We start from the raw sequence: 12,500 nt of genomic DNA, 5'->3' as shown, positions 1-12,500 counted from the left end.
CATCATCAAAATATTGCAAGCGGAACGCTCTTATACTGAAGACGTGAATGTTGACAAAGAATACCACAATTCTGACGACGGAAGCTAAAGGTTGGGTCATTCAGACACCCACTGGACATCCGAGGGGTCTGTGTAGAGGAGAAGAGAGGACTGGCCGTACTGAGTGAGTTAAGTCTACTTAATTAGGTCTGAGTATTTGATTTCTCCTTTTGATCGCATGGAAACTAAAATTTGAAGCTTGGCATTTTCTCTGCTTGTTGTTTGATCTTAGAAGTGTACTAAGAGAGATATTTAAACAGCCTTGAAGAAATTTTGTCCACAAATCAATATATACAGAACACGCAAACAAACAACAAATGACATTCATCTTCTAATTCGCCTTGGCAAAAAGGACAAGGCTTTAACTCACTCAGTACGGCCAGTCCTCTCTTCTCCTCTACACAGACCCCTCGGATGTCCAGTGGGTGTCTGAATGACCCAACCTTTAGCTTCCGTCGTCAGAACTGTGGTATTCTTTGTCAACATTCACCTCTTCAGTATAAGAGCCTTCCGCTTGCAATATTTTGATGATGGTAATTGGGATGAAACGCTGTTAACGTCGTCTCTTTCGCCGTTCGTATGGAGAGAGTTAAAACATCATTTTCAGTGTACCTATTAACATTATTATTTAAAGGAAGCACATTAAATATGGCCTGAGACAACGCCACTCTGAAACAGTATTCATCAGCATTTTCTAAGTATTTTTCTTTTTCAAATATAACTTTAAATGATCTGTGGCATGAATATCTGTCTCTATCACTAATTGTACACGACCATTCTTGAATGAAGATAATCTATAAGTCTTTGCTTGAAAATAATAATAAGTCCTTTCACATCACCAACACTTTGTTGCAACCACACAAAATTAAAACCTGTTGTACATACTATTTCTCTAACTTGGGAAGCCCAACAGTGTTTTCTATTTAAATCTAATCCATGCAACATCTGAGAGAGGGAGAGACAGAGAGAGAGAGAGAGAGAGAGAGAGAGAGAGAGAGACACACACACACACACACAGAGATAGAGACAGAGAGAGGGAGAAATAGAGGGAGAAAGAGAGATAAATAGAGAGAGTGAGGGAGAGAGAGGGAGTGAGAGAAAGAGAGAAAGTGAGAGAGAGAGAGACAGAGAGACAGAGAGAGAGAGAGAGAGGTGGTGGTGGAGGAGGAATAGATAACGAGGCACACAAAACAACAACAAAAGAAAAAGAAAGAATACACAGTCATGCACCACCGCCAATTCCACCATCACCCTCCAACTCCTGCAATAAGTAACTAATTTGTCTTGCCTTGTCTCGTCTTGTCTTGCCTTATTGTCTTTGTCTTGCCTTGTTCCGTCTTTTGTCTTGTCTTGTCTTGTGCCGTCTTTTGTCTTGTCTTGTTCCGTCTTTTGTCTTGTCTTGTTCCGTCTTTTGTCTTGTCTTGTTCCGTCTTTTGTCTTGTCTTGCCTTGTCCCGTCTTTTGTCTTGTCTTGTCTTGTCCCGTCTTTTGTCTTGTCTTGTCTGGCCTTGTTCCGTCTTTTGTCTTGTCTTGCCTTGCCTTATCCAGTCTTTTGTCTTGTCTTGCCTTGTCCCGTCTTTTGTCTTGTCTTGCCTTATCCAGTCTTGTCTTGCCTTGTTCCGTCTTTTGTCTTGTCTTGCCTTGTTCCGTCTTTTGTCTTGTCTTACCTTATCCAGTCTTGTCTTGCCTTGTTCCGTCTTTTGTCTTGTCTTACCTTATCCAGTCTTGTCTTGCCTTGTTCCGTCTTTTGTCTTGTCTTGCCTTGTTCCGTCTTTTGTCTTGTCTTACCTTATCCAGTCTTTTGTCTTGTCTTGCCTTATCCAGTCTTGTCTTGCCTTGTTCCGTCTTTTGTCTTGTCTTGCCTTGTTCCGTCTTTTGTCTTGTCTTACCTTATCCAGTCTTTTCTCTTGTCTTGCCTTATCCAGTCTTGTCTTGCCTTGTTCCGTCTTTTGTCTTGTCTTGCCTTGTCCCGTCTTTTGTCTTGTCTTGTTTCGTTTTTTGTCTTGTTTTGTCTTTCCTTGTCCAGTCTTTTGTCTTGTCTTGTCTTGTCTTGCCTTGTTTAGTCTTTTGTCTTGTCTTGTCCCGTCTTTTGTCTTGTCTTGTCTTGTCTTGCCTTGTCCCGTCTTTTGTCTTGTCTTGTCTTGCCTTGTTCCGTCTTTTGTCTTGTCTTGTCCCGTCTTTTGTCTTGTCTTGTCTTGCCTTGTTCCGTCCTTTGTCTTGTCTTGTCTTGCCTTGTTCCGTCTTTTGTCTTGTCTTGTCTTTCCTTGTCCCGTCTTTTGTCTTGTCTTGTCTTGCCTTGCCCTTTCTTGAATCGTTTTGTTTTGTCTTGTGTTATGTCTTGTCTTGCCTTGTCTTTTCTTGAATCATTTTGTCTTGTCTTGTTTCCCAGGAGTTCCAGAAGGAGACGACGCTGGGTGAGGAGGAAACGGCCAGGATTCTGGCCGCCAAGCTGGCCGAGAAACGGCCCAAGCCGTCCGGCTGGTACCGGGTGTCTGCCACCCGCGTCCTCACAGGGGGCCACCGCCTTCTGCCCAAAGTCAACACTGCTTTCAGCGATGTGAGTGATGGTGCTGACTGTAATCATGTATATGATGATCATGGTGCTAACGATGAGACGATAAACCGAGGTTTCGTGTGCAGCATGTACTAAACGCACGTAAAAGAACCCACGGCAACAAAAGGGTTGTTCCTGGAAAAAAAAATTGTTGAAAAATACACTTCGATAGGAAAAACAAATAAAACTGCACGCAGGAAAAATGCAAAAAAAAAAAAAAAAAAAAAGGGTGGCGCTGTAGTGTAGCGACGCGCTCTCCCTGGGGAGAGCAGCCCGAATTTCACACAGAGAAATCTGTTGTGACAAAAAGAGAAATACAATATGATAACCATAATGACGTATGCAGGCGAGAATCGGGGATTACAAGAAGACAGTAACCAAACTGGACCACTACCACCATAAACTGTTCAAAAATAAATCTAAATGACCCCTTCACACATTCAACACATCGCTTTATGGGGAAAGTGGGCGGTATGCATTGCGGGTCAAAATATCTGTAAACTGTATTAACTCACTAAGTACGGCCAGTCCTCTCTTCTCCTCTACACAGACCCCTCGGATGTCCAGTGGGTGTCTGAATGACCCAACCTTTAGCTTCCGTCGTCAGAATTGCGGTATTCTTTGTCAACATTCACCTCTTCAGTGTAAGAGCCTTCCGCTTGTAATATTTTGATGGTTGTAATTGGGGTGAAACGCTGTTAGCGTCGTCTCTTTCGCCGTTCGTATGGAGAGAGTTAAAGATTGATCAATTTACCAATGTCAAGAATATGCAGCAGCAGTCATATTAACTGCTCTTGTTGCAGCATGAATTCGGTCACTTTCACTGGGTACCATATGTACTAAAGAACTTGGCAGAAAATTGTTTGGCATTCTTTGGCCTCAGGCAAGGTGTTTTCAATGAGTATGGTTTTATAACCGAGTTCAAAGATCGACTCATTTCCTGCTCTAAACAAATATGACATTCTGATTTAAAGAAAATGATAAAAAATGAATATGTTTATTCACTCAAAATGAATTTTTCGGACAGATAATACAGTTAATACTTAACTTTTATCACAAATAGATGACACAGGGAAAGCGAAATAAGATTCAGTCTGAGGGTCAGCAGATAATGAAACTGCAAACAATGGTTTCTTCATGAAGAATATCTAAACAATATTGTCTGCCCATCTTGCAAAAACTAGAAAGAAAGAGAGAAAGAAAGAAAGAAAGAGAGAGAGTGAGTGAGTGAGTGAGTGAGAGAGAGAGTGAAAGAGAGAGAGAGAGAGAGAACACTGGGAAACTGTGATTTAAAAGATAAAACTACAATTGCTCGAAATATGTGATGAATTGTCCGGCAATAATACAACAATAATCTATTCGCTATATGAAACCATTGCATCACATCATGCTGATACACAACAACAAAAACAACCCCCCCCGCCCCCCCAAACAACGACAAAACAAACAAACAAACACACGAACAAAAAAACCCCAAAACATCACTCGTCGTCATCTGTTTCCTATCAACGTCTTCACTTTCTCCTTCAGCTATGTCGACAGTCACTGGGCCCTACACACGCACACGCACACACACACACACACACACGTCCACGTCCACACACACACACACACACACACACACACACACACACACACACACACACACACACACACACGCACACACACGGTTCACCATATTCCTATGTTATGTACCAAAGCCCGGGTCTCTGCAAAAGTTTTTCTGGTCCATTCTGCAGTTTTGTCAGTCCATCGTTTTTTATTTATTTTATTTTATTTTTTACTGTCTTCCTCTTCTCTCCCGCCTTCAACAGCTCCATGGAGGACTGTGTCAGCAGGTCACTGCATCTTGTTACGTGGCAACACTAAAGACCAAGAACGTAGTGGATTGATGGCCAAGAGGTAACGCGTCCGCCTAGGAAGCGAGAGAATCTGAGCGCGGCGCTGGTTCGAATCACGACTCGGCCGCCCGATATTTTCTCCCCATCCACTAGACCTTGAGTGGTGGTCTGGACGCTAGTCATTCGGATGAGACGATAAACCGAGGTCCCGTGTGCAGCATGCACTTAGCGCACGTAAAAGAACCCACGGCAACAAAAGGGTTGTTCCTGGCAAAATTCTGTAGAAAAATCCACTTCGACAGGAAAAACAACTCAAACTGCACGCAGGAAAAAATACAAAAAAAAAAGAAAAAAGAAAAAATAAGGGTGGCGCTGTAGTGTAGCGACGCGCTCTCCCTGGGGAGAGCAGCCCGAATTTCACACAGAGAAATCTGTTGTGATGAAAAGAAATACAAATACAAAATCCGTTCCCCCCCCCCCCCCCCCCCAACAACATTTTTGTGTGTGGTTATTTCAGCTATTCGACAAAGTACGAACTAAGTCCAACGCGGAATCACTTCGGAAGCTATCGGTCAATACCCTTGACCAGGTCCGGTTTGTGGACAAGGCGGTGATAGAATTCACCAGCGCCTCCTGTGCCGTTCTGGAGAACGAAGGTCACGTGCGACTGGGCATCCGTCGCTTTGGTAACATGGACAAAGAAGTCACTGTGGGGTACGATGTCTCGCTGTTTTTTTTTGTTTTGTTTTTTTTTTTTTCCTTTGATTTTGTTATTGCGTTGTATTGTTGGATGTGCATTCATATTGGTTGAGTTATTTCAGAATTTTAAAACAAATTATCACTCTTGTTGTTGTTGTTGCTGTCAACTTTGTTTTTATTTTTTTCTCGTCGATGTCGTTTTATCATTTGTTCTGGTGACTTTTGGCACGAAAGTTTTACTTTTCTTCTTCAGCGTGATAACATTTTGCATTTCTTTTCTATTGTCACAGACTTGATTCAGATTTCATCGTCATAACAACACTCACTCTATTTGTTTTGGTGTGGTCTCTCTCTGTGTCTGTCTGTCTGCCTGTCTCAATGTGTAGCGCTCCGATTCTCTCTTCTAGATGAGCTCGGTTTACAACGTGTATGTTCGTTTATCTTTCTGGGGAAAAAAAAGGTCTTCTGAATTTTGATACATACCTCTTTCTTGAATCGAGCTGCTGATATCTTTGGTAAATGGTGAAGTATCTAATCTCTCTCTCTCTCTCTCTCTCCCCCGCTCTCTCTCCCTCTGTCTGTCCCCCTTTCTCTCCCCCTCCCCCCCTCTCTCTGTCCCTCCCTCTCTCTCTCCTTCACATTCACTCGCTAGCTCGCTCGTCCTGTACCCTTTTCGCTCTTTCTATCACCTCCCCCCCCCCATTCCTATCCTTTTTTTTTCCCAAACACCTGATTCTTCAAACAGTGTCTCCTCTTCCAGCACTTTTCTAAAACCACACATTCTTCCCTCGCCTAACGTCTCCTCCAAACGTTTCTCTCGCTCCCCTTCCCCTATCTCTTTTCTCAGTCCTCTTCACTCGCTGCTTTAATCCCACCAACCATTAGGAGAGAAAGAAAGAAAGGAAGACAGAGAGAGAGAGAGAGAGAGAGAGAGAGAGAGAGAGAGAGAGAGAGAAAACATGACGACGACCATTCTACAATATTTTACAATGATGATCAATAATCATAGTTCACACTCGCTGTATCTGCTCTGCTCCTGAGAGAGAGAGAGAGAGAGAGAGAGAGAGAGAGAGAGAGAGAGAGAGAGGACTGATTCTAACCACCTCTCCGTCTCTTCAAACCCCTCCACAAACCCTCCACACATCGCCAGAATCGAAACTATTGACGGCACGGCGACAGCGCAGGAGGACTACCGGCCAGTGAAGACCCTGCTGACCTTCAAGCCCAAGGAGTCCCGTCAGGACTTCTTCGTGGAGATTGTGGACGACGATGTGTGGGAGCCAGATGAGTTCTTCTACGTCAAGCTCTTCTTGGACCCTCAAGGCAGCAAGCAGGAGGACGTGGTCATTGGGAAGGTCTGCATCAACCAGGTCACCATTGTGAACGATGACGGTAGGCTGAGGGGGGGATAGGGTGGGTCGTCACCATCACAACCACCATCATCATCATCATCACCATCACCACATTACTCATCACCATCGTCACCACCGCCACCACCACCACCACCAATAACCATCATCATCATCGCCACATTAATCATCACCATCGTCACCACCGCCACCACCACCACCAATAACCATCATCATCATCGCCACATTAATCATCACCATCGTCACCACCGCCACCACCACCACCAATAACCATCATCACCATCACCACATTAATCATCACCATCGTCACCACCGCCACCACTACCACCAATAACCACCATCACCATCACCACATTAATCATCACCATCGTCACCACCGTCACCTCCACCACCACCACCATTACCACCATTGTACTACCGCCACCACTACCATCAATAACCATCATCACCATCACCACATTAATCATCACCATCGTCACCACCGCCACCACTACCATCAATAACCATCATCACCATCACTACATTAATCATCACCATCGTCATCACCTCCACCACCACCATCATCACCACCACTGTACTACCGCCATCACCATTTTCACCACAGCGACTTCCTACTTCCTACTTACCTAGTATCACCATCACCAATTGTTGTCATCCTTCAAGATAATTATGCTGCCACGAATGGTTATATTTACTATTTAGCCAAGGAGAACAAGAACAAAAAGAAAAAAAAGAAAAACGAAAAACAAAAGAACAAGGACAGGAACAAACCTTTATTCTGAAAGGATGAGCAGTTTTAGGCCGATGCCTAATTTTCTAACTGGTAGTCTACTGTTCTACAAATTACGTGAACATGTAATTGTATGAGCAAAGGAAGGAGAGAGTGAGAGAGCGAGAGAGAGAGAGAGAGAGAGAGAGAGAGAGAGTGTGGGAGAGAGAGAGAGAGAGGGGTGTGGGTGGGGGGGTGCAATCGCAGATAGAGGATGAAGCTTGATGAGAGAGTTGACAATTTGACATTTTGATACTTTACTGTCATTAGCTTAAAAGCTTATGCGACAGGTGGTAGAGTACTTTTTTTCCCCATTCATCGGACAATTATTACAAGGAAAGCCAAAGAGATGCAGCGAGTATACCAACAAAACACCCATCATATAAACACATAAACCAACTTGACTGTCTAGATGCTGTCCTGCTTTTAATCGATCTGCTCTTATAGGATCCACAAGAAATATTAAACGATCAAGCACCATTGGTGCTTTAGTTATTTTTCCGTTCATTACTGCTTCAGAAACTGTATTGATGAGAGTACATTTTTAGCACTTTACCGTGTCCTTTGCAATTAAGCAGGAAGTGTTTTTCAGCTTTTGGGTTACCGCCACACATTGGACAAAGAGATGTTGCTGCCACGGAAAGAGAGAGAGAGAGAGAGAGAGAGAGAGAGAGAGAGAGAGAGAGAGAGAGAACATATCCCATGTACACTTAAATCAATGCTCCTTTTGCTGCATGATGTTTTATTAAGTTACGGAAGCTTGTAATAACCAACTGGTATATACACTGCAATGAGTATGGTGAATCACTGAGTATTTTCAACGTAGACTGAAGTTTTAGCGAACGGAAACACGTCCTTAATTTTCTAAATATTCTAAAATGACAGCCGGATGCAGCCGACAGCTACATTGTTAAGGTAGCATTTTTTTTTTTTGGAGGGGTTTAGGAAGTGGGGCGGGGTGGAGGGGGTGGAGGAGGGGTATACAGTTGAACATTTGTTTTACCGGTATACTCCTGGCCTGGTGGTAATCGCTCGCCCGACTAGGAAGCGAGTGTGTTCGAGTCTCACACACAGACCTGGGTGATAGTCTGTGTGGCAGTCGTTCGGATGAAGCGATAAACCGAGGTCCCAAACAGCACGGACTTAGTGCATGCGAAATATAACCCCGCAGCAACAAAAAGGGTTGTCCTTGGCAAAAATCCTGTAGAAAAATCCACTTTGATTGTAAAACAAATACAGCTTATTGACAGAACAAAAATGGTGGTATTGTAACAGTGGTGATGCGATTTTCCCGGGGAGAGCAGCCCGGATTTCTCACTTCGTAATCTGTTGTGACAAAAAAAAAGTATTGTAATACAATGCAATACAATACAATGCAATACAATACATTACAATAGAGTACAATATAGTACAGTACAGTACAATACAATGGAATGCAATACAATACAATACAATGCAGCACAATGCAACACAGTACAATACAACACAATACAACAACACAATCATTGCCTTTCCAACACTTCCCTTCGTGTTACCAGCTACTCAGTCACACGATGAACAAACAATCCCTTCACCTTGTGTCTCAGAATAGCACGCTGCTCTAGGAAAGGTCTTCTTCAGTGAAGCCGATGTTTCTGGTTCGTGTTGACCCATTCACAAATACGCCTGAAGCGTTGAAGAGTTGAACAATTACTGGGTCAATTGCCAAAGGCAAACCAGAGAAAGTAGGTTAAAACCCCCTGTTCTTCCTGAATTAGACGTTAACAGTTAGCATCAAAAAGTGTTCTTTCCTGAAACACATTTTTTCGACTTTTTCTTTTCCTGTGATAATGGATGTGTCGGAAATAGCCAAATTTACACGAGAACTGGAATCATCTTTCGCATTCGTTGTACTTGAAGTGGTTTCATGTCAGTTCAATTGTTGAATTTGGTTTGATTCTTGTGACTCTGAATTTAGTTTCAGTTCGATCCGGTTCGAATTCTATATGTAGTTTAATGTTATTTAATGCTATAGATAAAAAAAAGAAAAAAAGTAGCTAGCTTGCCCTCACAAAAACTGCAGTGACTAGTAGAGGGAGACCACTGCCAGGGTCTTGTAGTGATACGGATTTGCGTTTGCCCTTGTTATGTTCGCTGGCGTTCCATGCTCCACCCGCATTCTTGTTCTTCTTCTTATTGTTGTTATTTATTTATTTATTTTACTTATTATTTTTATTTTTTATTTTTATTTATTTATTTATATGTTTTTTAATTATATTTATCTATATATTTATTTTTCTCAAGGCCTGACTAAGCGCGTTGGGTTACGCTGCTGGTCAGGCATCTGCTTGGCAGATGTGGTGTAGCGTATATGGATTTGACCGAACGCAGTGACGCCTCCTTGAGCTACTGATACTGATACTGATACTGTTGTTGTTAGTATTAGTGTTAGTATGGTAGTAATTATTACTAGTATTATTATTATGAACAGTGTAGAAACCACACACACACACATGCACACACACGCACACACATACACACTACAAACACACACACACACACACACACACACACACACACACTACAAACACACACACACACACACACACACACACACACACACACACACATGCACACGCACACACACGGAAGGGCTGGCGTCCTAGGCACAACCTAATCTTATTTGTCTCAATGAGCTAATATGATTAAGATAACTTATGTCATGTGTTATTTCGCAGATTATCATTAACTCACTCAGTACGGCCAGTCCTCTCTTCTCCTCTACACAGACCCCTCGGATGTCCAGTGGGTGTCTGAATGACCCAACCTTTAGCTTCCGTCGTCAGAATTGTGGTATTCTTTGTCAACATTGACCTCTTCAGTATAAGAGCCTTCCGCTTGCACTATTTTGATGATGGTAACTGGGGTGAAACGCTGTTAACGTCGTCTCTTTCGCCGTTCGTATGGAAAGAGTTAAAAAAAATGTTCTTTGCGATTGAGGTTGAAGTTGTTGTTTAAAAAAAAAAATTGTTAGTTCTGTATAGCCCTGTGCGGTCGGTTGGACTACAATAAGTACGAGGGTCATTCAATAAATAAGGTGAATTTTTCGGTATAAGGACTTCTAATACAGATAGAAGCTTACTTTTTTTTTCTTTTTTTTGTTTTACTTCTTTTTCACATGGATTTAATTTGTTTTGCAGATTAAAAAAAACAAACTTTGAGAGTTTTGGCGATTAACAAAGATGGCCGACCAAGAAGCATGCTCCAGGATTGAACAGCGGTCAGTTATCAAGTTTTTGGTTGCTGAAGGGTGCAAACCAGTTGAAATTCATAGGAGAATGTCAACTGTGTATGGTGCCACATGTTTCAGCCGAAAAAATGTCTACAAGTGGGCTAAATTGTTTAAAGAAGGACGGAGCAGTGTTGAGGATGAAGACAGGCCTGGAAGGCCTGGAGCGACTGGCTGAGACATCAGTCCAAAGATTTTTACGCTGAGGGAATACGGAAGCTTGTGCACAGATGGGAAAAGTGTGTGACAGTGCTGGGAGACTACGTTGAAAAAAAAAAGTAAGCTTCTATCTGTATTAGAAGTCCTTATACCGAAAAATTCACCTTATTTATTGAATGACCCTCGTAATAACGTCAAATGTCAAACACACAAAAACCGCACCACTGCAGCATGGCAGAAGTAACATAACCCCCGCCACAGAGCCAGACTGGCACCTCACCTCACCCCATTTCTCCACATCGTCATACCTGAACTAGCTCGGTCGGTTGGACTATAAGCAATGATCATTTTAAATAACACACACACACACACACACACACACACACACACACACACACACACACACACAGACAAACAGAGAGAGAGAGAGAGAGAGAGAGAGAGAGAACGAACGAACGAACGAAAATTTATTTTACGAGGGTAAAGGAGTAAGCACAAAGTACTTGTTTACATCCGGCCCTCTGGGCAAGAATAATAATTAAGAGAAAGAAAGAAGGAAAAAAAAAAAAGAAAGATAGAAAGAAAAAAAAAGAAGAAAAAAAAAGCCGGGGTCAATTCACAACACCAACGTCAAAATTACATAAGCATGTGCAAACATAAACATAGAGCTTATGTACAATACAATATCGTGACAGATGAATAACAACGAGGACAATAGGGAAGGGGCGTGGTGGAGAGCGGAAGGAAGAATGGACAAGGGGAAGCTGACTGAACAGACAGATATAGTGGCAGTGACAGTGGAGACAGACATAGAGAGACTGACAGGGGAGGAGAGAGAGAGAGAGAGAGAGAGAGAGAGAGAGAGAGAGAGACACACACACACACACACACACACACACACACACACACACACACACACACACACACACACACGCACACCCATCTACCCCCCCTCCCACCCATCCATCCTCCCCTCTCCGCCACACACACACACACCCACACACACACACACACAATCCGTACCATTGCAGCATGGTAGTAATAACATAACACGACCCCCTCTACAGAGCCTGGCAGACTGCAGTTTTCCAAGCCGTCCTACCTGATCAAGGAGAGCTCGGAGCGGGCCCAGCTGACCGTGCAGCGGGTCAGCGGGGCTGACGGGCAGGTGGCGGTCAGCTGGCGGACCGTGGACCTCAGCGCCAGGGCCGGACAGGAGTACGTGGGCGGCTGCGGGAGACTGGAGTTCAAACACGGGGAGACGTCCAAGAACATTAACGTGGGGATCATTGGAATCAAGGTGGGTTCGGTTAGTAGTTTTGGTGAGGTGAGGTGAAGTGGGGTGGGGGTGGGGTGGGGTGGGGCGGGGTGAGGTGAGGTGAGGTGGGGTGGGGGTGGGGTGGGGTGGGGGGGATGGGGTGATGTGGGGTGAGGTAGGGTGGGGTGAGGTGAGGTGAGGTGAGGTGGGGTGGGGTGGGATGGGGTGAGGTGGGGTGGGGTGAGGTGAGGTGGGGTGAGGTGAGGTGAGGTGAGGTGAGGTGGGGTGAGGTGAGGTGAGGTGAGGTGGGGTGAGGTGGGGTGAGGTGAGGTGAGGTGAGGTGGGGTGAGGTGAGGTGAGGTGAGGTGGGGTGAGGTGGGGTGAGGTGAGGTGGGGTGAGGTGAGGTGAGGTGAGGTGAGGTGGGGTGAGGTGAGGTGAGGTGAGGTGGGGTGAGGTGGGGTGAGGTGAGGTGAGGTGGGGTGAGGTGAGGTGAGGTGAGGTGAGGTGAGGTGGGGTGAGGTGAGGTGGGGTGAGGTGGGGTGA

General features: G+C 44.2%; 1 protein-coding gene across 1 annotated transcript in view; it reads left to right on the top strand.

Moving 5' to 3' along the window:
- LOC143290603 (sodium/calcium exchanger Calx-like) overlaps positions 1-12,500 on the top strand; it is a 31,231-nt gene that overhangs the window by 7,416 nt on the left and 11,315 nt on the right. Inside the window, exons 5-8 of the mRNA XM_076600203.1 lie at positions 2,428-2,595; positions 4,951-5,147; positions 6,283-6,524; positions 11,766-11,998. Coding sequence (XP_076456318.1) covers positions 2,428-2,595; positions 4,951-5,147; positions 6,283-6,524; positions 11,766-11,998 — 840 coding nt within the window. The remainder of the gene's footprint in view (positions 1-2,427; positions 2,596-4,950; positions 5,148-6,282; positions 6,525-11,765; positions 11,999-12,500) is intronic.

This window comes from Babylonia areolata, chromosome 1 (assembly GCF_041734735.1).
Source record: "Babylonia areolata isolate BAREFJ2019XMU chromosome 1, ASM4173473v1, whole genome shotgun sequence".
Taxonomy (NCBI): domain Eukaryota; kingdom Metazoa; phylum Mollusca; class Gastropoda; order Neogastropoda; family Buccinidae; genus Babylonia; species Babylonia areolata.
The sequence above is the reverse complement of the archived record's forward strand: the minus strand, read 5'-3'. Positions and strand labels throughout refer to the sequence as shown.